At 33.8% G+C, this 27,466-nt stretch overlaps 1 protein-coding gene across 1 annotated transcript in view; it reads right to left on the bottom strand.

The window, feature by feature from the left end:
* The window catches only part of LOC149778278 (uncharacterized), a 47,906-nt gene extending 25,563 nt beyond the window's left edge, over positions 1-22,343 (bottom strand). Inside the window, exons 1-13 of the mRNA XM_089939076.1 lie at positions 22,292-22,343; positions 15,712-15,816; positions 15,245-15,440; positions 13,502-13,579; positions 12,998-13,163; positions 9,423-9,544; positions 8,801-8,983; positions 7,129-7,311; positions 6,519-6,776; positions 5,732-5,932; positions 3,158-3,343; positions 871-1,407; positions 232-393 (exon numbers count right to left, since the gene is read on the bottom strand). Of these exons, the coding sequence (XP_089795202.1) occupies positions 232-393; positions 871-1,407; positions 3,158-3,343; positions 5,732-5,932; positions 6,519-6,776; positions 7,129-7,311; positions 8,801-8,983; positions 9,423-9,544; positions 12,998-13,163; positions 13,502-13,579; positions 15,245-15,440; positions 15,712-15,795 (2,356 nt within the window). The 5' untranslated portion in view covers positions 15,796-15,816; positions 22,292-22,343. The remainder of the gene's footprint in view (positions 1-231; positions 394-870; positions 1,408-3,157; positions 3,344-5,731; positions 5,933-6,518; positions 6,777-7,128; positions 7,312-8,800; positions 8,984-9,422; positions 9,545-12,997; positions 13,164-13,501; positions 13,580-15,244; positions 15,441-15,711; positions 15,817-22,291) is intronic.
* Positions 22,344-27,466: the final 5,123 nt, after the last annotated feature.

Here is a 27,466-nt window from a genome sequence, read left to right as displayed (position 1 = left end):
TGAGCAAACGTAGAGCTTAAAATTTGATGTTTTGTAAAGAAGCAACCTGTATTATGTAATACAATATAACCCTACAGGACAAAACCGGCGTCGAATGAACACAGTGGTAGATTTAAGTAATCCGGATTGGTAGAGCCACGAAATATGGAACTTAATCATTTTTAATAGTATAGTTTAATTTATTGCAGATTATAGTTTCTTTACAGGCAAGCATCTGGAATAGATACTTACCAATACACTCATTCAAATACTTTCGTCCCGTCTCAAGCGTAATATAACCAGAAGGACAATCTTCACATGCAGACAGCCCATCATAATCTTTATACGTATGTAGTGGACACTTCTGGCAGGACTGTGTCGTCAAGTTATATTCCATTCCCATCGAACAAGTTCCTTCAATGAAATAAATATATGAATGAATGAATGAACCATCCCTTGTGAGTTTCAAGATGTAAAGAAAAAGTCGCACAATGTGAAAATGCAGGTGTTCGATGTAATTTTTTCCAGCTATATAAAAATCAATACATATTGATTGGTATAGAAATAGATAGAAAACTCAGAATAAAATATTTGCAATGAGTTTCAATGGAAGGAATACATTCGAGCATAAAATGAACATTTTTATACATTATGAAAATTAGTATTCTTACCAAATATAATGCAGTTCACGTTAAAAATGTATCATGATCATCGACATAAGTTAGCATTAATTAGGAGTTGATAGCAATATAAAATTTCTGATGCCGAATCATACAACAAATTAGGACCCGCCCATATGATTGTGTTCTCTCTCTCTCTCTCTCTCTCTCTCTCTCTCTCTCTCTCTCTCTATATATATATATATATATATATATATAAATGCACACTTACTGCAGATACCACCATCAAGAAACCCATCGTCACACTGGAGACTCCCGTATTCTTCAAATTGGTACTCTGGTCCAGAGTAACCATCTATTGTAAAGTTTCCTGCTTTCACCATATTTATTAATATGTCTCGGAATGTAAACGTTATATTGTCATGATAATCGTAAGCGTCAAATAAACTCATATTGCCTTGATTCCAGGGCACGACAATGTTAAAGTCTATTGTGGTTTTGTATGTAGCATCTGCCTGTCTCTTGCTTCTACTACTGCCGAGTGAAATTGGTAGCATGTAGTGAGATACACTTGGTGTTCTTAGAAATACATTTCTCTGTGGCGACTTTTTCCTACGTTTTGAAACTTTCCCGCAAGTGACCTTTACGTTGGCAAATGTGCATCCTTTGCAAATGTATTCAACTTGCAGTCCTGCAGTAATATTTAAGAATGTCTCTCGAATCTTATCCAATACCGTCTTTTCTGTGCAATTTCCCGAAAAATATAGGAATGCTGATCCAAGATTCATGAAGCGTGGGCTCCGTCTCTCTGAAATTTAATAGAACATTCTTAGAACATGTTTCAACTAACAACTCATGTATGTATGTATGTATGTATGTATGTATGTATGTAAGTATGTATGTCTGTCTGTCTGTCTGTCTGTATCAATGTATTTTCATGTTCTTTCCATCTTATTAATTATCAAGTCGTTTAAAGTTTTATTTCAATTAGAACTCAATGAATGAATGTAAACCTCTATCACGATTATTGTGATAATTGATTTGACTCCATGTTCTTCTGTTCAAGTGTACGTTACCCTAACATTAACTCTAAAATTGACAGATCACTCTCTAACTCATGACACTTATATATATATATATATATATATATATATATATATATATATATATATATATATATATATATATATATCTGTGTGTGTGTGTGTGTGTGTGTGTTTATCAATGTGTTCCAAATATAGAAATATATAAATCTTGCAGACATTTGCTGATTAGCTTTATAGAGAGACAACACGAGCAACAGCTACTACGAGAAACATAGAACAAATACATATGTAGCATACATGTCTCTGTTATTACATATTATCAGCATGTAAAAATAGTAAATCTAGTGTTTTTTGTGTCATATGTCGATGTAGCAAATATCGCAAATTATACACACACACACACACACACAGTGTAGATAGCAAACCCGAATAATAAACATGAAAATGCATAGTGCTAATGTGCAAAAAGCACTCTTATGTTCTTTCGTATCAAATTCAATAATTCTTTTTTTTATAAATGAAAGATAATGACAAAGCACACTGATTAAGGTATTTACAAAACACTAATTCTCATTTTTGTCCTGCGACCATTCAGTACGTACCGTGGTATGAAAATGGCCTTTCGAAAAGAAGATATACGTGGAAAAAGAAATCGTGTTCTCTTTATTTAACAGATTCTTTGTTAAATGAAAGGTAATGACAAAACACATTGACTAATGCATTTACGAAAGACAGTATACCATGTCAGAGTTGCTTTCACCTGAATTGAGAAAAGACACTGTCGACTCTTTTAAAACAGGAAGTTGGTCCTCTATTTGGAGCATCATTGCTCTATCCAACTTGAATGTATGGATTTCCAATTTACATACCGCAGTGCACTGATACAGACGATGAATTAAGAATTAAAAAGGATTACTAAATGTCCACTTGCAATACGGTTTCCATATAAAGCCAATAATAGCCTATCAGCTTCTATTCCTTCATATGTCATCACTTTCTGTGATGTATGTACAATTCCTAAATATTAATTTGTGCTGTCATGCATTTCGTAAACGATGACATGCTGAGCAATACAAAACGAATCTGATTATGTTTTTCAAGTCCGTGTTTTATCGTCATCAACGAGAAATTGATCAATGTGGTTAAAGGTAATGACGGTGTATCATCACTATACAAAATATCATAATATCCCATTTTATACCGTCCCACTACTATTTGATGATACTTGCTGAAACTTGATTCACGTATATATCTTGCTTACATGGTTCAATGCTCATAAAAAAAAACATATTTTGATCAATAGTTATAATTTGTTCCGGCATGATTTATTTTCCGTTCCTGTATGTTCGTTCGTTCCTCGCGTATATCAGAGTATAAAACAGAATAAAAAACCCAGCGTCAAGTTACAATCAATTGATATTAATTGAATAAAAATTATAGCTAACAAACCTCTATTATCTACTGTAATGAAAAGATGGATGTACAGGTCATGTTGGTCAAACTGTTACTTACGTGTACAGCCTGGAACCACATCAGTGGGACTCCATTTTCCACTATCTAGACAAAAGTACCGTCCATCAGTCGCTAAAGGCAAATCGTTATTAGCGTTGCAGAATATTTGACAAAATGGTCTGGTGTTGATACTGTCGCAAGCCAACGCTCCGTTGTCTGGGGCATCCAGATCATGGCATTGAACCACTGTGAAATTAAAGTTTTTACTGTTGTTGATGATGATGAAAAATAGAAGCCAATATTAATATCGTATATGCATACTGATAAAGCATTTTCCAGTAGACTCTTTCAGTAAGTTGTACTCTGTGTATGTGGAAGTATTTTCCTTTAATCAATAGTGAGGTCTTACTGGCGCACAGCGATAAATAAATTAATGCATGTTACAAAATGCACAGATGCATTGCTTGTTTTATTAACATGCTTTCTTTTAATGCATCAGCTTTTTTTCACAATTTCTGATACTCATTTTTTAAAAATGGAAATAAATAACAAATTTATGAAGTTATTTTTTATTGTAGCATAATTTTAAGATTTTATTTTCTGTTCTTTATCATACATACATTTTTGGTAAAAGTTTGATTTCCATATTGTCTGTTTGTAGAGCTCTATCCTACTCTTTCCTTTTATATCAGGATGGCAGATTGGTTTAGCAAATCCCGATTAACGATTACAATGGACCCAAAATTTAAAAATGGATTAACTAGAAATATATATATATATATATATATATATATATATATATATATATATATATATATATATATATATATATATATATATATATATATATATATATTGACCAGAAAATGTGACATTTATTTCATTCTCATAAGATCTTGTTTTTGTCTATGTATGTGAAGAATAATGAAGTTTTAGTTCGAGATATATAAAATTTTGCAGGAATCAACATTAATTTATATAGGGGCACCGAGTAGCCGAGTGGTCTAAAGCACTCTCCGTTACGGATCACCTCCATCTCACCTCTCTCTGCATGGGTTCGAGTCTCGGATTCGGCTAATGTGGATATGTGAGAAAGCTTGCCAGTAGCTTCTCGTATTTAGGTGGTTCTTTCCGGAGTTTTCCCGGGTTGTTCCTTCACCATGAATACAGGCCGCCATGAATAGCTTATCATGTGCTGCAAAATGGTGTTAAAGCCTACAACAATATTGATATATAATACACATGAATGAAAAATAAATGTCATGCTCTAAATAGTTATTTACGTACTTTGGATGTAATTCATAATTATGTAATTAAGTCGAGGCATCTGAAACTGAATCTCGTCATTGGTTAGAGTGTAAGCCATTATGGAACCCAAGTATGATCCGAATTCTACATATGAACCACCTACGTTTCCCTGCGATAACTGACCTGCTTCTTACGGCTCATTTCAGCTAACTTATGTACTAGATTATAAAGTGTTCCAAAATGTTCAAGTTTTTCTCAAGCAAAGTAGAGCAGCAAATATTCCTAATTGTCTTCATATGTTTGTAAATTATTACTTACAATTACTATGCAAATATTATTATCAATATGACTCATATTCATATATATCACTCATGGTCCTCTGTGTGCCTCTCGTATTATGCTAAGTGCTATAATAGATGGGATGTGCTTCTCATAATTTGTATAACCAACCCGCGACCGTTACGGTACTTTTACAATAATTATTTGTAAAGCTGAATAAACAAGTAAATTACTATGAATATAAATATTATAAATGAAAGGAGGAAACTCCTTACATCGAATCAATATAGTACATAACCAAGCCTTATAAATTATGTAACATTAAGCAAAATCAGCTAAATTATTACTCAAACAAGAGATCATTTGTCCAAAAAGACATATTTAGCACTCTTTCCATGTTTTATTATTTCGTTTATGTCTCTCTATCTATGTAGGGGAACATATGCGACATGTTTTAAATAGACACTAGGGTATTTAATTAATGGCATCAGCGAACTGCAGTAACGTGTCAATAAATAAATTTGAATGAAAGGATTGATTTCGGTTTGTTTGAAACAGTATCTTGTAGCCAGAGAACTTCAACAAAAATAATATTTTCTTAGATATATCATAACAGTGTTAAAGTCACACAAGCATTAAACCAAGCCTGCTTTCTTGCTGCCACATCACCATAAAATATACAATTTGGGAAATACAGCTGCACAAACAAAACAAAGGAGGTAGGTATGGTGTTCTGTCGATATAAACAGCTACTCATAAATTATGGCAGAAGACTAGGTTGCTACGGATAGCACGAACAATCCTCAGACTGAAATGAAACATGATTAGAAAAGATAGCGATATCTCATCAATATAACTTCCATACCGATTTTTGCGATACCGACCTTTTAATTTTCCTGACAGATATTGATTTCAAAATTCATCCGTTTAACTAGAATTAAGATCCTTCGGGTTACAACTTTACTTGTGAACATTTAGAAACTTAATTCTATGTTAAAATGATATACATTTGGTAATAGATTATATTTAATATTTTGATAGATTTTACAAAATGTACAATAATATGCCAAATATGTTTTAAAACAACATTTAGAATAAAAATCAAACCTAGACATTCTGGTTCTTGTATCCAAGTCCATATTCCAGTCGATGCACCGTTCTTTGCCGTGCATGTTATTTTGGAATCCCCTAGAAGTGGTAGATTGCTTCGGCATGAAACTGAGCAACTGTCTCCTACGTTTAAACTCGTGCAAGAAAATTTCAGGTTATCGTCGAGAAGCTGGGTGGAAGGGTGCACACATGTGATTACTGTAGAAAAGAAAAGAAACGATAAAATGAAATTGAATAAGTAACATCATGTATTTATATTTTTGACATGCAGGGTGGAAAATAACGTTTCTTTAATTTGTTGATACAATGCAGATAAGCACCACCACCAAATCCTATTGTCGCCAAAAAGGTAATGTGTAGGAACACATTCTCGCTGTCAATAATATAAAGCAGTATGCAATGATGAAAACATTGCTGAAATGGTTGTATCTAAATTAAGTATTGTGGTACAATCACCAAGAATCGTCATAGAATTCTGCACGATTGATCGCACATACATTTGAGCGTGATTCAAATATTTTGATCGCATTAGAAAGCAATATAATTAACCTTTACGACATTTCACATTTTGATTTGTTTCTAACAGATATGTAACGTTCTTCATTCGTTTTCTGTGAAATAGATTTATCTGGTAATCATGACTATTGCATTCAAGTTTTGACATTACAGATGAATAGTGTCAGTGTTTTCAACTGTTCATTTATATTGTATTCGTTTTAGGTGTGAATGATACAAAATAATTTTTGTTCTTAGCACATCAAAATGACTTCTCATATATATTTACTTTTCACTTCCAAAAAGATGAAACACTTAGGAGATTTGTTTCCCTTGGTGTCAACGGCATAGTATTGTACTAAGGTTAATCCAGAAGAAATGTTGGAACCAAATGGAGGACCGGAATCCTGTATCAGATCTATGTTTGTTCCGTCAATGGAGTCCACAGCTTCCGGTTTCACCCACATAACATTATATTTGGTGGTACCTGCATCTGCGTAAAACGACTGCTGAGTCAGGCAGCTTGTTATCACAGGAGGTTCTTTATCTTTGAATTAAAATAAAATAATAGACACGTTAATTTCGGGTGATGGATACGTATATATATATATATATATATATATATATATATATATATATATATATATATATATATAGTTTTACTGGTCGCGGCAATATTTAAACTCGGAACGTTGTATATTTTTTAAAGTTTGCTTTGTTTAGCGATGTTAAATCTGTAGCATATCAAAATAAACGCTGTGATTTTGATATAATTTGATATGTTAAGAATCACATTGATATAACAAACATATACTAAAGTATATATAAAAACTTTAAAATTCACGTCTCTCACTTATTTGCAAAGAAGCTATAATGTTAAATTATGTTTAAATTCATACCTATGCAAGAAACATCTACATTGGTTATCCATGTCTTATTGGCAGCACATTGTGAAAACGAACGTCTGTTTAAGTCGTATCCTGAATCACATTCCGGCCAGCATACGGAGTTGTAGCTGTATTCGGTATCGAGGCATACGTATAAACCATTGCTGGGGTCGGCCGGCCTTGAACATTTTTTCTCTGTCATTAAACACAAAATGTTTGTTGAGTTATTAAAACCGCAGCATTTTATAAGGAAAGTGATTTCTTTAGCAATTTCTAAATTCTCTAAAATGTTTCCCATCTCTCCTTTCTCCATAAGGAGAATACTCTGTGGAAATTTCTGTGTTACCTTGGTATTAGAGTCTCTATGGCATATCCTTGGCACATAATTTTGAGATACAAATATCATACAGTTCTGGCATATATGTCGGAGATAGAAATGAAAGACTGGTTAAGAATAACACATATTCATTTAAACTGTACATTAAAATCTTTATCCCTATGAAGGACAATGCATATAACTAAACAAAATCCCAAATGTATTTGACACCAAATAAAACAACGAAAAAGTCAAAAGTGATAAACTTACTTGACAATATGTATGCAATAGTCTTCTTAGCACTTGAACTCAGTCTCATGTAAATAAATATTAACATATTTTCTATACTTTACAAACACTGATTTTCTTGGGCATGACTTTAAATGTGCAAATCTGTTGTCTTTATTATCATTGTATGATTTAGAGCCAGTTACGAGAAGAAGAAGAAGAAGAAGAAGAAGAAGAAGAAGAAGAAAAGATGGTGAGATAGAGTGAGTGGACGCACATACTTCAAACGTACTCAGCTGCAAACGAAACAAGCTTAAATGTAACACTCTTGCGTATCCGCTCAAGACGCAAAGAATTAATAAAGCTATACCTATGTAGACACAATACGTATAGCTTAAGACGAGTAACAAAAAGACCAATGCAATGTATCTTAGTTGCGATTTCCTTTGTATTTACGGGGAAATATAAACGAGTCCACAAAGGTAGTCTTATCCAGTGATCAGTTGAATACAAAGGACGTAACACCTAGAGTTAAAGATTTTTCTCGTAGACAAAATTTCGGTGCCTTAAGCCAATTTTTATCGTCATTAATGCTATTCTACTCAGTGCTGTCGAATTTTCAGTAGTAATGTTCAATATGTAAATGAGATCAGAAAGAGGAGAATTAGATGGCCAGGACAAGCGATGTGTAAGACTAATACCAGTCTAGTCAGGTTAAAAAAAAATTAACTTTCGTGGATTCCATCAGTGGAACAAAAACAGGAATAGTTCGTACCAACTGGATGAGAACCATCACTAAACATGTAATCGATACAAGAAGACGCTGAGTGGGTTTAGTGGGGCATACAAGGTCACGAAAGATGCGAACCGGGTTATATATTTTATATGATCTTCTGTCCAAACAGGAATGAAGAGAATTAAGTAAGAAAATGTTGAAATGTAAGAACTGCATGGGTAGAAATGTGCTGAATTGGTATATAGTGTAAGTGTTCGTGTGACTGCCTTCAATTTAATGTATATCTCAAAATTTCGAAGGATATGTCTTAGCATTACCAATTTGTCATCAGTTGGATCATTATGTTTTGAAGATATTTTTGTTTGTTGTTATTTAACTTAAGTTACACTCTGAAATCTACTCACTTGTACATCTTTGATTGTTTGATCCTGACCACGTACCGTCAGCTTGACACTCAGTAATGGCATTGCCGTTGAGCTCATATCCATCATTGCAATCGAATGAGCACCGTGTGCCATAGATAGGATCGGAACTGTCACAGATTCTATATCCATTCTGTGGCCAAATGGCATTGCCACATCGTGTCACTATATTATAAATTATAATGCATGTTGTAAACGTATTGCGTTGGGAGCACGTTTTGAAAATAATGAGGAGAATTATTCCGTAAGACAACAATTTCAGTAAAAAATGCTTGTCTTCTCTTAGTAGTCAGCATTGCAAACTTTATGAGTAAATTCATTTTATTTGGATGATATTTACCTACAAACGACAGATTAAGTACTACACTTTAAATATAGAGTTGCACTTTTAAATTTAACTCTATTTGGGCTGGAATATCTGAAACACGAATGTTAAGTCTGCTATGTGGGTTGAAAAGCAGGTTTATACACAACTTGTATGTTACATATAAATGTGGCTTACAGGTTATATGAACTCCAACGAACAAATACTAATCATCATGAAACATAAATTCTGGGTGTATTAGTATTCATTTGTCTTGAGGTAAGAAAGGTGTATAGTTACCTTGAACTCTAAAATTAAAAGAGCAGTATGCAGTAAATCCTTTCTCGTCCGTTGCTGTACAGGAAATATAATGATAACCTTCAGGAAAGGAAGAACCACTCCGTAAACCATTAGACACAACACTATAATAATAATAATAATAATAATAATAATAATATGCATGAACCTCGCAGATTGTTAACTGGGCACATATCAAGTATAAATCGATATCAATAATGATCATGCATATATCTCAAAACACGGTGAAATTCGTGTCCATTATCACTTACACTAAGTAGATTATTTGGTTGAGTGGAGATTGTAGGGCTAGTGGAATAACAATTTTGTCCCTGTTACAAGGAATGGGCCGAATGGAAGAGAATAGTGCATAACCTTGTCTTGTATAAATTGGAAATACTGTAAAAAGTGTTTATTATCCTGGAAGATATGGCCAAATGCGCAATATGTTGCATCCTGCAGATAGTGAAGGAAGGCTAAAAGCAGCAAGATTACTTTATTATCAGGAAACTTATAATATATATATATATATATATATATATATATATATATATATATATATATATATATATATATAGTGGAGCCTCGTTAATCCGGACACATTCGTTCCCAGCGAATATGTCCGGATTAACGAGTTGTCCGGATAATTGAATCATGCACATTTTTTATTTTACGATATCATCACACCGTATATATGTACATGTATATGCTAGCTTTAAATGTAATGTACTGTATATTCAATAATGGTTGAAATAAATTAATGAATACATCTATTAATTTGTGTTTATTTCACATTATTATAACATGTGCTTGTACGTACATATACAGTAAATAGAAGTTTAGACAATTAACACATCGAACACATCACACTATGTTCATGCATATGTATGTACTGTACATACATTTATTATGTCAATTTCCTAAAGAAGTCTGTAACCTTTGTTTGCCTGGATTCTTTGGCGGATCTATCTGCAATGATTACTGATAGTGGCCATAGATTGTCAAGGGCTTCGCTATTGTGTTTTATGTCATCACTGGTGAAATTTGCTGACGTCTGCTCAAAATACGAAATTAATGTTGCTATACTGTCCTTGGCTTGGTTGATGGTAATGTCATTTTTATAATTCGTATTTTACAGTTGCTAATGATTGACGTCCCCATTTTATTCGAAAATGAAGCCCTATACTGTTCACAGCTTAATAATGTCAACTGTATTTGCACAGCAAACAATAAACTGTGATTGTTACATACAATTGGTAAACAACAAAGAGGTTTAATGACACTTTTAATTTATTTACCATATGTTATGTCAAAAAGCCTGTACGATTTGATCTCAGTGTGTTTATTTAATTATTAACATCCCCGTCGGCGACTAGCTAAAAAACAGACATTGCTTATACAATCGCTGGTTACAATATGGTCACGCTACTTAGTTATTAATAGTGGCCATAGATTCTCAAGGGCTTCACTACTGCGTTTTATGTATTATTCTTCTGACTGTATTTTCACTTACGATTTTTCGAATTTTCTTATTTTTGGACAGATTATTTCCGGATTATCGAGACAAGTTTTAATGTAATTTTACACTTTGGTCCCCGATTTTGATTTCCGGATCCGGAACGGGGATTTCTTGATTAACGGAGCAAATTAACGTTTAGGAATTCCGTTCCCGTTGAATTATGTCCGGATAGCGAGGTTTCCGGATAAACGGAGTCCGGATTAACGAGGCTCCACTGTATATATATAATCGACGATGTTATGAAAAAGAATCAATTCGTGCATAAAAAATGTGCTGAATATGTACTTAATATAATGCAAATTGCGTATTCGTCATCATCATTGTCATCAATCCCTTAACCCAAGAGGTCATTGGGCACCACAGTTGACTTTGCAACCAATTCTCTCCATCTTTCAATTCTCTACATCTTTCCATGTACTCTTCTGCTCTCTGTGAATCTCCAAATCCCTTGCCTGTCCACTCCTTAATGTTGTCTTCTCACCACTTTTCCGTCTTCCACTTCTTCTGCACCCTCGCACTGTGCCTTGTTTTTGTCAGTTCAGATGATCTTGAGACATGATCGAACCACTTCAGTTTGCGCTTTTTTAAAGTGGTCAAGAGGTCTTCATATGATGATATGGCTTATTACCTCTGTTGAAACCAGCTATAATTCCATGAGGATCAAGCTGTAAACATTACAGCATGTCCAACTATTCCTTATTGAACTTACACAAAACATGTATACACATTTTTGGATGTTTTTATTTATTCCCTGTTCCGACTTCCACCCAGCACTCCTGGGTATGTGGCCGATGATAAGGATGCATCAAAGGCAAATGTCAGGTATCTGCCTTTGTCTTTTCCTGCCCAGTACGTATGTAGATGGTTATATTATGCTGATCTTTGAAATCTGCAAGCTATGACCCAGAGGCTGAGCCCACTCGAAGGTAAGGCTGAACTTCTGGGCCGATGATAGTTGCATGTATGCCATTGTATTATTATGCTCAGTAAATGTATTTATGGTTATGAAATGCGAATCTCAAAGGTTTTAAAGTTGAGACACAGGGTTTAAATGCCCGAGTGTAGAGAAAGGTCCCGAAACATTAACCAGAGGTGTCATTCTTATATGTATTGACACTTGGGTCATTGACCACACACACCAGTTCTCAAATACTTAAAACTGGCGTCATGTGCAATTTGTGCAAAATATAGTTTAACAAGACAGACCCCTACAAGGTGTGATCAAACGTAAAGAAGTGTTGATACAGTCCGAATCCATACGACCTGTATTTACTCTAGTTTTAGGTGTCTAACTTTAACTATAGGAGGAGTTTGAGGACATTAATTACGTAAGCGAAAATATATGTGTGCCCGTTCATATGTACTTACGCATAGGCAGTTTCGTATCATTTACACGCTTGTTAAAAGCGTTGGAATAATAATAATGAAGATGATGATGATGACAATAGGTGGTAGCACTATTACTTCGACTGCTTCTGCTGTTATTACTGCTACTATTACTCTTGGTTCTACTTATTTCACTGCTTCATCTTCAACTTGCTTAGTTATGATAACTACTAGAAGTCACGATTACTACAACTAATAAGATTACTACTGTTACATGCATTTTATGTGTTAGAACAAATAGATTCCGGTGTGATTGTGTAGTCAAATATTAACCGGCATGCTATGTTGTTTCTCTTTATAATACCTTTAACTACAAGACGTGCAAACTTTCACTTCATACGTTAGTTAATTCGTATAATTTAAAAATACATGGTATTTATATGTAATGAAACATCTAACATCTAACAACCAATGTCACGCGACTAACCTGTCCTTTTAGAAACATATCCTTTTTGAAACATGTCCTTTTAGAAACATGTCCTTTTTGGAAGTACTTTGCAGTAGATGACGATCATTGAGCGATTTTTGGGTCTACTTGCTAATTAATATTCAAATTATTTCGTTGTTGTTTTTGCAGTTGGTGGCGGTGGGAATCAACTTTTAACTTGATATGAAAATATTATGATTTTCTATTATGCCAGTTCTTTTCTGACACAGATATAAAATATACTACCTTAAGCTTGTGCCTTTTGCGTCTTTGGCAGAGGGGAGAGTCCAGGTTATTACAAGTTCTTTCCTATTTATTTTGGCAGTATATTCACTTTGATTTTTTATCTCTGGTGGTGGGCATGTATTTGCATCAAACTTTGGTGGTGACCATGACTGTTGTTCAGGACCACCTGCAATAAACATAATATCACATTGTGATGCTTGACGAAGAAACTAAACAATATTTGAGACAAAAGACATTATCGGAATGCATTTGTAGACTACTTTATATAAATAATTTTCTAAGTGCTTTTTATGAAAATATCGTTGCCTTTATTAAATGATTTCAATCTCAAATTTTATCCATATATACAGATTAATATGCATATGTATAACTGAAAGAAAACAAACTGAGATTGGGAATTTGAATACTCTTGAGTGGCAAAGTACACTATTCACAAGCTGCAGATTCAAAGTTATTTTCTTCAGAAAAATGTCCCAAACCTGCCAGAAAACAAACAATACATACCTTCCCGCCTACATAACCAGTAACAAGCAATAAATCCGATAGCAACGCCCCAAAATCTTTTTCCCCTCCTCTTAGGACCTAAGAAACGAAAAAAAAAAAAAAAAAAAAAAAAAAAAAACAAGCAAAAAGTTAAAAGAAACAAAAGAAAACAAATAAAAGCAATATACCAATAAAAGAGTAACTACACGAAAAAGTCTGCATAGAATACCCTATTGATAGAAGTTGCGATAATGATTCCTGGTTCACTTCTTACCTTTATTAAAACATATAGCTATACCTGTCGATTCAAGTCAGATCTATTTGACTAAATATTGTTTTCTCACTTTTTGCCTGTAATGTCAGAGTACAGATACATTACGTTATCGTAAGTGAATTACGGCAATTGTTCAAATAATCTTAAACATTCCATAGCTGGTGTATAAATTGCAAAGCCAAAGAGGGTAGCAAAAATTACATTACACAGAGGCTGGTACAGTATTACAACAAAATCTTAACTTTTTTGTTACTTAAGAAATAGAGATAAAATTAGTGAGATTCACGTGAGGTGGGAACATGGACTTTGTCATTCATATATATATATATATATATATATATATATATATATATATAGTGTGTGTGTGTGTGTGTGTGAATATTGCTGCTATTCTATATAAACGTTGTTTCAATACACAGAGATATTTTAATTTAAAATGATCAGAATGTTGTGCGCTGTGCAACAAAGCTCTTCATTAGTGAACACTACGTCAGTGCATGTCTTCATGTCTCCCCTCCCAAAGCAGCTCTACATTTGTACGGTCTAATTATAATATCATTTTCTAGTTACATTCTGGCATGTTGTTCGTATATTTGAAAATGACACTTCTAACAGACACTCAACGAATTTCTAACAGTTGGGTTCAACCAAGAATCCTTTGAAGCTAAATCAGATCTGCATGGACGATGTGGCCAAGTTTGGACGTTGCGTCGTTTAGTCAGTCATATACGTGTGTGTGTGTGTGTGTGTGTGTGTGTGCGCATATATATGCGTGTACGTAACCGGTGTTTAAATTTATTGACATGTGCAATGAAACAACAAAAGTATAGTAAATATATTCAGATATTTTGAAAGACCCTGGTAATCATGTATGCAAAGATCACGAACGATGTATAACCCACTAAGAAGCGCTTGACTCTCTATTTGGTACATGGGTGTCAATTTATTACTATAAATTCATGTATATAAATCTGATGGGTTTAGGCATATAGCTGAGTGTTAAATTCTCCCAGCCGAGTAAATTCTAGTGTACATCAAAAATTATTATGTAGAATATTAGCGCATGGCCGAGTGGTTTAGTTGGTGTGTTGGAGCATCAAAACTAGATGAAAGTGCTGTTATGTTAGTAGCGTCACAGATTCAATTATTGATTGAAAACTTGTGTGACTTTCTAACGTGTCTGATTATACCGTTGAGGATTTCCGTTTTATCTTACTTTGTGTGCTTGTCTAGGATGCATCATTGTATGTCAGTGCTCATTGTCAGTGTGTCGAATGTTCAAAGTAATCAATTATTTAAAATGATGTAAACATGCACTGACATTTCGATTTAATTTATTATTATTTATTTAAACAAACAAACAAACAAGAAAACGAAAATCCCTGATTGTAAATTCTTATTTATGTTGGTATTGAACATATTTTTCATGATCAACTAACAAACTGAAGCAATTTTTCAAACAAATTACAGCCTCGACTAATAAAAATTACCATCTACATTTCCTGTAATGTCCCACCTGCCCGCAACACAACACGCTTCCCCTGTGATGTAATCATGCGATTTGATATTACATGTTATGTGGCATGGCGGACTGCCTTGAACACACCAGTTGATAACGTAATATCGCTCCAGCAAGGTAAAATCACAAGGTTTGTTCATACTTTGATGTAGATCTATTGCATGAATCTGTCGAAAAAGATATAATAATACTCATCCAACATTATTATTTCTATTTTGACGTTAAAAATTGTTTTACATTCAATCACTCAACAATCAAACAAACATTGAAACACTATAACATACTTTGCTATAAACATGCTCTGCTCTTAATCAGTAAATAAATATTTAAAATTTTGATATTTATTCAAGTTAGTGTGGCAGCTACATTTATTATTTTTTCATGATATTGTAAAATGTGAATGGAATTTATACTTAAAGTTGGTTAAACAATACTTACGGCGTCCTTCAGAATTTGCAATCCATTGTTAGCACCTCCGCGAGAACAAAATAAAAGCAGTATAAGTGTGGAAACAAACTTCATTTTCTCACGAGCTCTTGTCAGCTATCAGGAGGAATACAAAATTGAACGCAGTATTAGTTACCTGTTCCTTTAAAATAATCCGTCTTAGCCAAAGAGATAGTATGCATAGAAGATGAACGTCATATGTTGCCAGCGTTTCTACATGAAAACGTATTCAATGTATCGATTTAAAATGGTTATACAGGTATAAATTGATATTATTATTAATATTATTATTATTATTGGTGGTAATAATAATAGCAATGCTACTACTACTACTATTAGTAATATTAATAATAATAATAATAATAATAATAATAATAATAATGATAATAATAATAATAATAATAATAATAATTATTATTATTACTAGGTAATTAGTTATGATGCCTAAGCACTATAATCATGCAATATAAATGAACTATTTCTTATGTATGGTGTAATTATGGACATTGCTACTAATATGAAAATGATGTCCGTAAGTAATTATAAAATATAAAATGGTAAAGAGTATATAATCACATCTATATTTGTTTGATTTATCTGAGATACCGTTCAAAAACATTGAGGTTTTATATTTATTACGAACCATTTTCTTTCTTAACATATGTGGAAGCTGTCCAAGCAAATATGTTTTATTTTTGAAGCAGAAAACCTTTAGAAAATGTATTATTAAGATATATATGATACTTGGAAAGACCATTTCTTGAAAACAAGACGTCTGTTTTGTACCAAAATCGAAAAGAGAGAATATATGCCGCAACACTATGATATTTCCTAAAATCATAAGAAACATGATATATGGCGCGTCTAAAATATTGTAGATCTAGAAAATGTGTGCACGAAAGCGTTTACTATTGTTGAGGACACTGTTTAACATATATGACAGAAAGTTAATAATATGCGGAATATAACGCCAATCGTTTGCGTATACTATCTGATGTGACTGTAGCATCTTTCGTCAATAAATATAGGTAATGTTAGAAAGCAAAATAATCAACGTGCCGGATAAAAAATAAAGACTAAACAGATGATATACTTCCAAAGACTGAGACTGCATTTTAGAAGTAGTAGATGTATACAGATTATAATTATTGCTTGATGACAATATTATGAGCCACGACCCCACAAATGACAGAGGTTAGCTGATACATTGCATTGGAAAGTTAACCATCCGTTCATCGAACTTTATATTATCTGAAGCAAATGAAATGCCCCTTTGAAGCCCATTACATTATGTAGCACCCTTGGTCTTCCGACGAAATTGCGTCCCATGCTCCAATTCTCTATAAGGTCAATTGTGTCTTAATCCATTAAATGGGACACATATTCTACCTGTCTACGAGCCCGGATAATAGACTGTTTACCATACAGTTTACCAGATATATCCGGTAGTAAGGTGATTGTGCACTCAACAGGGTGGTTTTAACATCTTTTGCATTCAGTCTTGACATGTTTAAAGTTAAATGTAAGTAAATTGTAAATATGAATTCATTGCTTTAAGTCTCGCATACATTTTGAGGCTTTAAAATACAAAACATAGTCCTAACAAAGATCCTTCTAAGCTCATTTGAATCTACGTTTAATATTTGTTACTGTCAAAAAACCCAAACACTTAACAACATCACAAATAGCTGAATGCCATTAAGATCATGATGTATATTCAACGTTGGTGTATTTTCTGTCCATTCTACCTTTGAATCAGCGTTGCAGAATTCTTAGCGTCACTTGACACAGTATAATGTTAATTTTTTAAAATGCAAAACATCTCTCACTAATAATAATCTTAGTATTGTAACCATGGGCCTGTAATTTTCATTATAACTTAGACATAAATTGCGTGACTATAAATTCTGACTATTTTGTTTCTCGTGTTAGATCTGGAACATGCTTTGGAATCTCCATGAAATCATAGCAGGGGTTTAAACTGATTACCTTTAAGCTTTTTGAATGTTAAAGACTATGGAGTAAATGGATCCAATATTTGATGTTGTTTGTGTGAGTCACAAACAATTTGCATGAGGTGACCCCTGTTTTCTCACAACTTACCATCACAGTTTGCCTAAATAAGCTAAATCCAAAAAGATCATTAAACAAAGGATTACAGTGATAAAAAATGTGTACCATTGTCTTAGAACATTCATTGCTTACCTAACGAAATGTGAGAAATGAAGTCCAAGTTGTTTTAAAACGGAATGATCAAAAAAAGTAACTTCATAAAATGCGGAATTCACAAAATATGAACAGAAAATATTGTTTTCGTTCCTTTGCTTCTCGCCTTTCAATTATTTAAAACTAGCGTTGGACCTACGAGGTGGAGTGTTTACGGTTTTTTTGCAATTTAATCAACTACGTACATAAAGCTTGTTTAATCTATGACGTATAGCTTTCGTTTGAGATAATAGTTGTAGTGGCTTATTTCCTTTGAAGGTATTTATCGATGACTAGAGGATGATCGACCACGGTGTGGATGAACCTAATGATAAAAGTAAGAAATTTACGGATGGAATAAATGGAGATATGTGCATTGATATAAAAGAGAAAAAGCACGAGCCCCTGTATGCAGACTATAATGATTTAATCAATTAGGTAAACAAATTAAATGTGTACGAAAACAAATGTAGGATGCACTGCTACCAGAAAAATAAATTAACTCAAAGTTCTAAAATGCAATTAGCAGTTCCTTTTTCATAGATACGGCGAATTCCAATTGAGATAGGGTATCGAACTTGAATCGTCAGGCATGTCTGCATAACCAGATAAGTGCTTGTGGGTGACTCTACAGATTTATGACAGCTTTTCGGTTGGGTCGACTTGGTCCCTTTGGCGTCTTCATGAGTCGTTGCCTTTAATGGTCTCCCTCTGAGCCAATCCTCTTACTGGGCGTCAACTCTTATGTTCAGGCATTCACTCTTATTCTATTCTAATCGTGAAAGAGTAAAGGTTCATTTCCCATGAAGCACAGCCATTTTCTCCATGCGCAAAACTGAGATTGCCTTTTTGCAGAGATTTGAAACGTTTTATAATTTTCCTCCGCTTCTATCATTGCCAAGTTTCTACAAATATTTCAACAAGTACTAACGCTGTTTCTCCAACATTTCAACCCGTGTCATTTCGATAAATAAAAGCCCTACCTTTATCCCTTGTCCAGTTTTGCTTGACACAGTTATCAAACGGAACCATGTTAAGAATCAATTAAAACCCAAAGATGTTTATTCAAACTTCAGCGTCCTGAAACATGCCACGAATTCTGTCTGGTACAAAATCACATACATCAACTTATAATTACTATTGATTACAATCACAACTGCAAAATTCACTCCTTTATGAGTTGCAATGACATCCTCAAAATTTACACTGTTACAGTGGTGTTTGATTATTAGTGTATAAACACCGAAATATTCAGAAAGAGCCATGACTTGTGAAAAGTCTATCTAGACCCTCTGCATGATCATTGTATAGAGATTTGTCAGCGTTGTAAAACTGAATTGTAAAGCGTTCCCATTTGGAACACGATGCCTTACTTTTTCAGAAGATTTTGTTTCATTAATTACTTTTGCTTGTCACCTCTTAATCTCGGATACGAAAACGCAAATGGGTTTACTGAGAGATATAATTATTACAGTGATGTCGGGGATGAGGGAATAACTATGCTATATACGTACTGAATCCTTCCCGTGTTGAAATATTCCTTGAACTGTAACGCTGCGGGCTGAGTCAACTGTTATTGGAAACCTATTTTGTAAAACTTGTGTAGAGGAAGTTGAAATTTGTCAAGCAAAAACCGTATTACTCATTCTCGTATTGTTATGTCAATCTAACTTGAAGACTAATATGCTACATTCAAGAAGGAGTACATTAGTCAGATTCGTTTGACTGCAAGAAATTATACACTATATTGTCAGGACTATTGCTACTATATAATTGACGCTCACCTATACAGTTCAGAACGAGCCTCAATTGCATTCTATATTTAAGAATATGGTAACACTGTGAGAACTATTGCTGATGGTATTGACAAACGTCCACTGTCAAAACAGTCGGTAAAAGATATGTCTCCACATATACATACATGCTTTTAAATATATGGTTGCAACCGCCCTCATGATATGAATTAGACTTTAAGGCATGTAAGGGCATTGTGCAAAAAGACTTGTCCTGGGCAAACTGAATATCCTTCATGTTAAATAAATATGTTGTCACCACCGAACTTCTTTCTGTCAATTCTCCTTTGACAATATATTGACAATACATTATCTTTTTATGTGTATTAAGAAACCCATCATGGTTCAACAAGTTACACATTTTGAATACGGTGGCCAACGTTAGGGGAAAACGGTTTGTCTAATCAGTACCATTTTGCAAGTGTCTAAAACATTAAGTTCAGCCTACAGGTAATGAAACCAAATCCGTGCAATGAACAACTTCATAGTTTTCTTACTAATTTACTTATCCCAGATGAAGCTGACTATAGGATGCAATGCTGAATTAGAGGTACTGGTAGTGCCATAACGGATCGACGCATGACATTATTAATCAATATTTTCAATTTGATCATCAATAAGTCTGTCTTTGTAAGACAAGACTTCGCTTATGACCGACTTAAAATGATAAACTGCGAGACCAGGTAATCTTTAAGTATGTTTCTTCAAAGGTGAGGAGAAACTGTTTCAAGATATGGCAATTATACAGCGCAAAACACAAAATGTTTATAAAAGTACGCTTGATGATGCTTGTCAGAATAGCAGGTAGTGAAATTCAATTTTCTGTATGACGCATAGCCAACTTGAGGTTGAAAACGTTTATTTTATTACAGCAAGATTGATTTAATTCAAATGAGTGCCACTGGACCAAGATTCGCAGATCTGTCAAGAGAGGTAACTTTCTTCGAAAGAGATGGCAAATGCTCTGCAGACTGTTGACAGTTGTATTACTTCTTGAATAGCTAATAAGTGGAGGCTACCATTAATGTCGTAATGTGGATCGTTCTGGGATTGAATGTCAAACATCTAGGTGGTAGGAGTCAGATGTATGTACCATTTATGGAACTGTTAGTTTGAATTAAGGAACTGAGCAGCTAAACAAAATAATTAGATTACAACGTTTAGCATTGGTTGGAGAAATTATTTGTCGTGAACATAATTTGCTTTTAAACCGCTTCACTGTCCTATTATATGGTAAAGTTCTATCGTACACCTGAACTACTCCTTGAATCAAATAGATGTCACGCACTGTATGTTTCCGTCTAACATACAAAGAGAACGTAACAAATCAGTATATATATATATATATATATATATATATATATATATATATATATATATATATATATATATATATATATATATATATATATATATATATAATGTATTATTGACTCTGATTTACGTTTACAGATCTGCCAGGTAAAAAGTTAATTGATAAAATATCAGATAATAATAACAATAGCATGTAGTACGCTCTTCATTTCAGTGGATAGGAGGTATGCTTATTCAGCGAATTACTGTAATTTGCTTAGGCACAATGGTCCGTAATCATTTTACAGTATTGATGTGATTTAAAAGGCTTGTCTTTTGTCTTGATAGCAAAATATGTTTCCGTCTGTCTCTTCCAAAGACGATGGATGGAAATTCGCTTAACATGGTTCTTAGTTTGCCTATGCGCCGACCATCTGCGTGAAGGGTCTGTCCAAGTGACCTTCCCTGTGGTCCCTGGTAGAAGGTCAAAAGTTACACGCAAACAAATTATGTACAGTGACTGCTTTGAATATTTTTGAGCAAATTTTGTACAAGCTTGTTTGGAAGGAGGACACGCAATAAGTGCTACGGATTTTAGATTAGGGTTCCTGGCTGAGGGTTCTGATGGACGGACATTGTTGGAACAAATCAGTGTAATCCAATGCTCTTGTATTGGCCTAAGCGAGCCATGGAAATATCCTGTTATTATTACTTTTATTCCTTTGCATCCGGTTGCAATTTTGTGATTCCTTAAAATGTTTGGAGAAAAATATTATTCCGTAAAGTATTTCACTTTTGTTTTAATATTAGGAAGGAGTTTCAGATTCTCGACTACGACACCATCAAGATGTTTGGGATATTGTTAGTCAGAAGTATCTGTTCATTTAATCCTTTCCTTCCCCGTAATCTGCAACCCACCAAGATGATGTAGGAAATGCAAAGGATGTATCCAAAGAAATACACAAGTGTCAAACCAGTGTCTTAAACAGAACTAGAGTTAATACATTATATACGGATAGATATGTGGAAACGCACGAAGAGATTACACACAACGCTATATTTCTCCAAATGACGCAGAAATAATGCATGCAATTAACATCATCATCCCAAAACAAAGACACCAACATAAACAAACGAAAAATTTAAATACTACTACTGATGATGATAATGATGACTGGTGCTTGAATTACTTGAAAACATTTAATAAGTTTTGAAGAGAAATATCGTAAGAATTCCACGGAATACAAATACAAAATAATGTATCACTATATAATACTTACCGAATCTGAATGCGGGTTCGGAGTCGCCGGAATTAATTTGGAGTACTTCTTGTGTGAGAGGGGTTGTATTATATAGTACTGCAAGATAATACTGGTAACAAAGAATCAACAAGGAAGTTTAATTCTATTGGCTGTTCGGCCTACCCACAAAAGTCCCATGGTGCTATGGAGCGCTCCATTCTTTGTTTAATCGGGAAAGAGGAAGCATAGAAACATAAATACGTTATATACCTTTGCTTCATTTTCATGTCATGGCGTGACTGTAAGTTGTATTACTACATGTATATTATTAACGTATGGAACCTTCGGGATATAAAATTCCAATGCTTTCAAACTATCAGAGCAAATATTTCGTTTTGAGGTTCTTCCCAAAAAAGCCACGTGAAGGACAAATCTATCTTATACAGACATTTACTTCATATGTAATAATTTAATTGAATAAAATGCTTGACAAATAAACCCATTATTGTCATTCTTCTAGGATGAATGGATGTTAAATTTTCACTAGCTTTTACTACCTTCCAGGCATGCTATACTGAACTAGCCGAAAGTTAAACATTTGATCATACAGCTGACGTCTCTGATGGAATGAAAGATGAAGACATTAAATGAACCGAATCATTCCCGAAGGCTCTTCGCCTCTTTCTATTTATTTGGTTTGCCTTTTGTTAGCTTGTTTACCCCTTATCCCTTATAAATGAAATTTGTTTATCGGAAATAGTGCATAGACAGAGTATTTTGTCATGCTCTGTGGACAGTTTTGTATCACTATTTAGGAGGGTACAGAATTTGGACTAAAATGGAACAATTCAGACATTCATAACAATTCATAAATCCAACGCCGGGAAGTTTGATTAGAAGTCTGGCATACTGTTCGGAATTCTAAATACTCCTTAATCCTTAAAATAGAACCCGTCTAACCTCCATGGTCTTAATGGAAAGCCAATGTTTATATATAGATAGCGTATCAGGGTCTCGCCAAAAGCAAACGACTGCATTCCGATTCCACAGGGTGGGTGCAATGGCACCTAGATAAATATATATTGTCGACGCCATGAGTGAGATTACAAAATATTCTACTTTTTCCAAGAAATGCAGATTTCCTTTTCAGTATATAATTTTAAGAGCAAACATTTTCGATTTATATGGATTTGTTTCTCCATTCTTTGTCAAAACGATTAGCCACTGCATTACTGCATTAACTAAAAAGAAGTTCTTAAACTGACAAATAATTTTAGAAAATCGACTTTTTAAATTGTAAATATCAAGTATCAAACTGGTTGTTTTGTTGAACTGATAATCTTTTCACACGAGAATGAAAATAGTGCTGATACAGTAAACATTTTCTGGGCAGGATGGAACAAAAAAGAACAACAAATTTCAGAGCGTAACCTCACTAAACATTTAATTATTCTATATTTATTCTAATATTTTTTGGTCTCTGTTTTGTTTATTTCGGTTTGAATGTTTATTTGTTGTCAAAATTTCAGTATGTGTCTGTATCAGATGCTGTACCTAACTTTCGATTGTCACTTAATTTCGGATTGCAATCGACACTGATCAGTCTATGTAGGTAAGAGGTTTTCTCCTGACAAATGTGTACCGTTTATCGTTGAGGAATAGGCATACAATACTGAATGCGTGACACAATATATAATTTCAACAGGTCATGCATGTTCAGTCACTGACAATATGCATGATTTATGTGGAAAAAGCTTTCAACAAAATAATTACTTGATGCACTTGTTTGCTTGGGTTTCATTGTTGGTCATCTTTTATTGTGCCGTCTCATATATTACATACTAAAATATTAGAGAGTCAACATACCAAGCTCATTTTAAGTTTGATCCTGAGAGAGAGAGAGAGAGAGAGAGAGAGAGAGAGAGACAGAGACAGAGAGCAAGGAGAAAATATCAAATAAGCCTAAATATGGAAATGCAGTTCTGAAAAAAGAAAACACTATTACGAGCAAAGATACTTCCTATATGGAAAAAGAAAATAGTTTCAAAAGTGATTTCGTCATTGTGGCAATAAAAGTTGTATTGCTACTATGGCAATACTGTTTTTCCCACTGATATATTTCAATATCTTATTATCAAATATATAATAAAAATAACGACGCACACAAAGTGGATTGGTAACTCGTCTGCCTCACAGCAATCGATCTGCATTATATTCTAATTTCTAAATCAATCAAAGTCAGATTCCAAAATATGTGTTTGTTTACGCATTTACCAATTTATCAGCCCAATATTTCTTAGCTACTTTGTTTCTCAGAACTGACATAAATTATGCTAAACGACTCATACAGTCAGTGTTTCCCAACAAACCTTAAGAAGATCGTTCCGTTAGAAGATCAGCATGTTTATTGGTGGTTTTGCATCAACTGATCGGGAGAGAATTCAAATCTGGAAAAGCATTAAATGTATTCAGTATACCACACCGGTACCTGCACTATGGAAATCTTCAATTTTAGGCCTATTAAACAGCCCCACACATATAATGATACTGACTGGAGTGTTAAAGGCTGATATCACCTAAAAACCTGCAAACAATTGCATACATCGGTGTACCTTTTATATTCATACCGGTATATTTTCACCTGTTGAGCCACCGTCGGCTGAATCCTCTGTTTGGTAACTTTGTAAATCCAAATGGAATAGCACAACCCTTTGTCCTGGCGCCCGTTTTGAATTTCGCACTATATATGGTTATTAATAAATATTGGTAAGTGCCTAAACTGTACGCAGATGTGTTCCTGAAAGATTTACATGCAGCATATTGCACATTTTAATAGACAGATGACATCAGATCCACATATCTTCCATCAGTATTAATACAGATTTTAGGGTGGTTGATTTATCTGACTACTTCAATTGCATCTGAAAGTTTAAAAATCATGTTTGTTCATTTCTCTGTAAGAAGAGCGATCAACAGTTTTTCGGGTGTCTACTATCGTCGAATCCTTCATGTGTGTTGAAACCATCGAATTTGGGTTTGGGTTTTTGGCTCGATTTCGAACTCCCCCCACATCCTCCTTATTTCGATAAGCGTTACTACAACAATTACATTAATGCCTATGTAATAATGTCGTGATTTCGAAGTGTCAAGGTGATTCATTTAAAGCCTCGTATTGTATTCTCGCTATTGCATATCAGCTTTGTAAATAAGAGACTTAACACATAATATTAGGCATTCGCACTAGTAATCACAATTCTTGGAAGTTATTGGGATGTTTGATTCTTTAAATTTAATCATTCATTGGAATTAGAGTGCACTAACATTCATTGGATACATAACAACTGTATGGGATTACTGTGAATTTATTTAAAGACATTTTTGGATTATAACATAGTGATTCTTCTGCATTATTGTTACATCAATATAATACGGACTATCAGTGGGAAAACATCTGGAACTCATTAGGATTACTCGAAACTTTAGGAATTTATAGAAAATTATGTACTTTAGGAATTCATTCACCACGCTGCAAGTTAGGGTTAATTCTTTCACTTAGTATTTTAGAAAAATAAATTAAGCTTTTCAATTATAAAAAACCTGTCGACTTTGCTCTTTCTTGTTACTTAATTTAATTCTATAGAGTCGTAACAATTTAAGCTCATTGATATGTATGCCATAGTAAACATAATGAGCCTAATAACAAGGGTGACTTGTGTGTAGTTTTTTGTGATGTCTCCAATAACTCAAAAAAGCACTTGACAGGATTGACATAAAGGTCTAACGCAAATTACAGGGAAATTACATTATTAAATATGTACTTGGAATTTTATTGCCTATCCTATAGACTAGGAAGTGTTAAGAGTTTAACGTTGTTTTTTCTGAGTTTATCGTGGTGTAAACTGTCAGTTGCCGACTCACACAACAAATAACGTTATGTAAGCTGTGTGAGTCCGCAACTGACAGTTTATACCACGATAAACTCAGAAAAAAACAAAGTTAAACTCTTATAATTGAAATTTCAATATTATGTTATTTTGTTTGCGTCATTAAAACATAGAAATCTTAAATGAGCGTAGTAATACATGTTTGGGGTTTTCTGTTACGTAGCTATTCATAACACTTGGGATTGTCCTGCTTTATTGTAATAAGATATTCATAATACCAATCCTTCAACCAATGAAAACCAAATTTATTCAATTATTTTTTTTTTTTAAATTGTTAGAATGATCTTTTTCTTTAATGATTACTTCGTTTCTGCTTTCACTGGCAGTGTTTATCTTATGTTGTAAACGTGACTCTATTTATAGAAATGGGTATTCTTAGAAAAGTAGTTCTCCTTACAGTTCATACAGAAATGAACGCAATTCATTTTGATCACGTGTTAACATTCTGACCAATGGAAATGTTACTTTCCTTTACCAGCTACTGGCATTGCAATTATTGTTTTGTAAACACTGTGGAATCAAGTAAGCAGTCTGTTGCTGCTGGCACATCACGGGGCTTCGTAATGTTATTATATATTATGTACATAAATGACATAGGCAGCAATCTCTTGAACTGAACTAAATTTGAAAACGAACTTATTCCTTTTGTTGACTTCCATAATCATCTTGGTGTAACTTTCCGTATTCTAGACATCTGGACCAAACATACAGATAAAATATGTATGTCGATGTAACAAGGATAACTGCCTGGAAATGATGCAAATATACATTTATCAACCAAACTTTCCAAATTAAACTCGCGCCTTTTTCGTATTTTTTGGTTCAAAATCCCTTTCGCCCATTCATCCCAATGTGTTTGTTCCGTTTTTATTCCCGCCCTAAGACGAATAATAAAACTATCCACTTTTGTCTTTCTTTCTTTGTGTCCCAGCTAACAAACAAGAGGTCGCGATTTCGATACTCAAGGTGGCATTCCAAAGTTTTTAAATACTTTTTTGTATTTTTTGTTCTAACATTCTTTTAAACTCGCTCATCCCAATGATTATTTTATGGTTTGCTTATTTTATTTTAACGTCGTAGGACGGGTAATTACCTTAGTTATTGAACAATAGGAGAGAATATCAGAGCCCTCTCTGAGTGTTCATAGGAACAATAGCAACAGAACAAACGAAAGCACAATGTGACCTCTGACGGATAACACATGGACAGAGAATAAAGCCTCGTGTGACGCTTGACAGCTATAAAATTGAAAAGAGAATAAAGCACAAAG

The sequence above is a fragment of the Sinohyriopsis cumingii genome, chromosome 17 (assembly GCF_028554795.1).
Source record: "Sinohyriopsis cumingii isolate HCF-2022 chromosome 17, ASM2855479v2, whole genome shotgun sequence".
Lineage (NCBI taxonomy): Eukaryota > Metazoa > Mollusca > Bivalvia > Unionida > Unionidae > Sinohyriopsis > Sinohyriopsis cumingii.
This window is presented reverse-complemented; position numbering and strand designations above follow the sequence as displayed.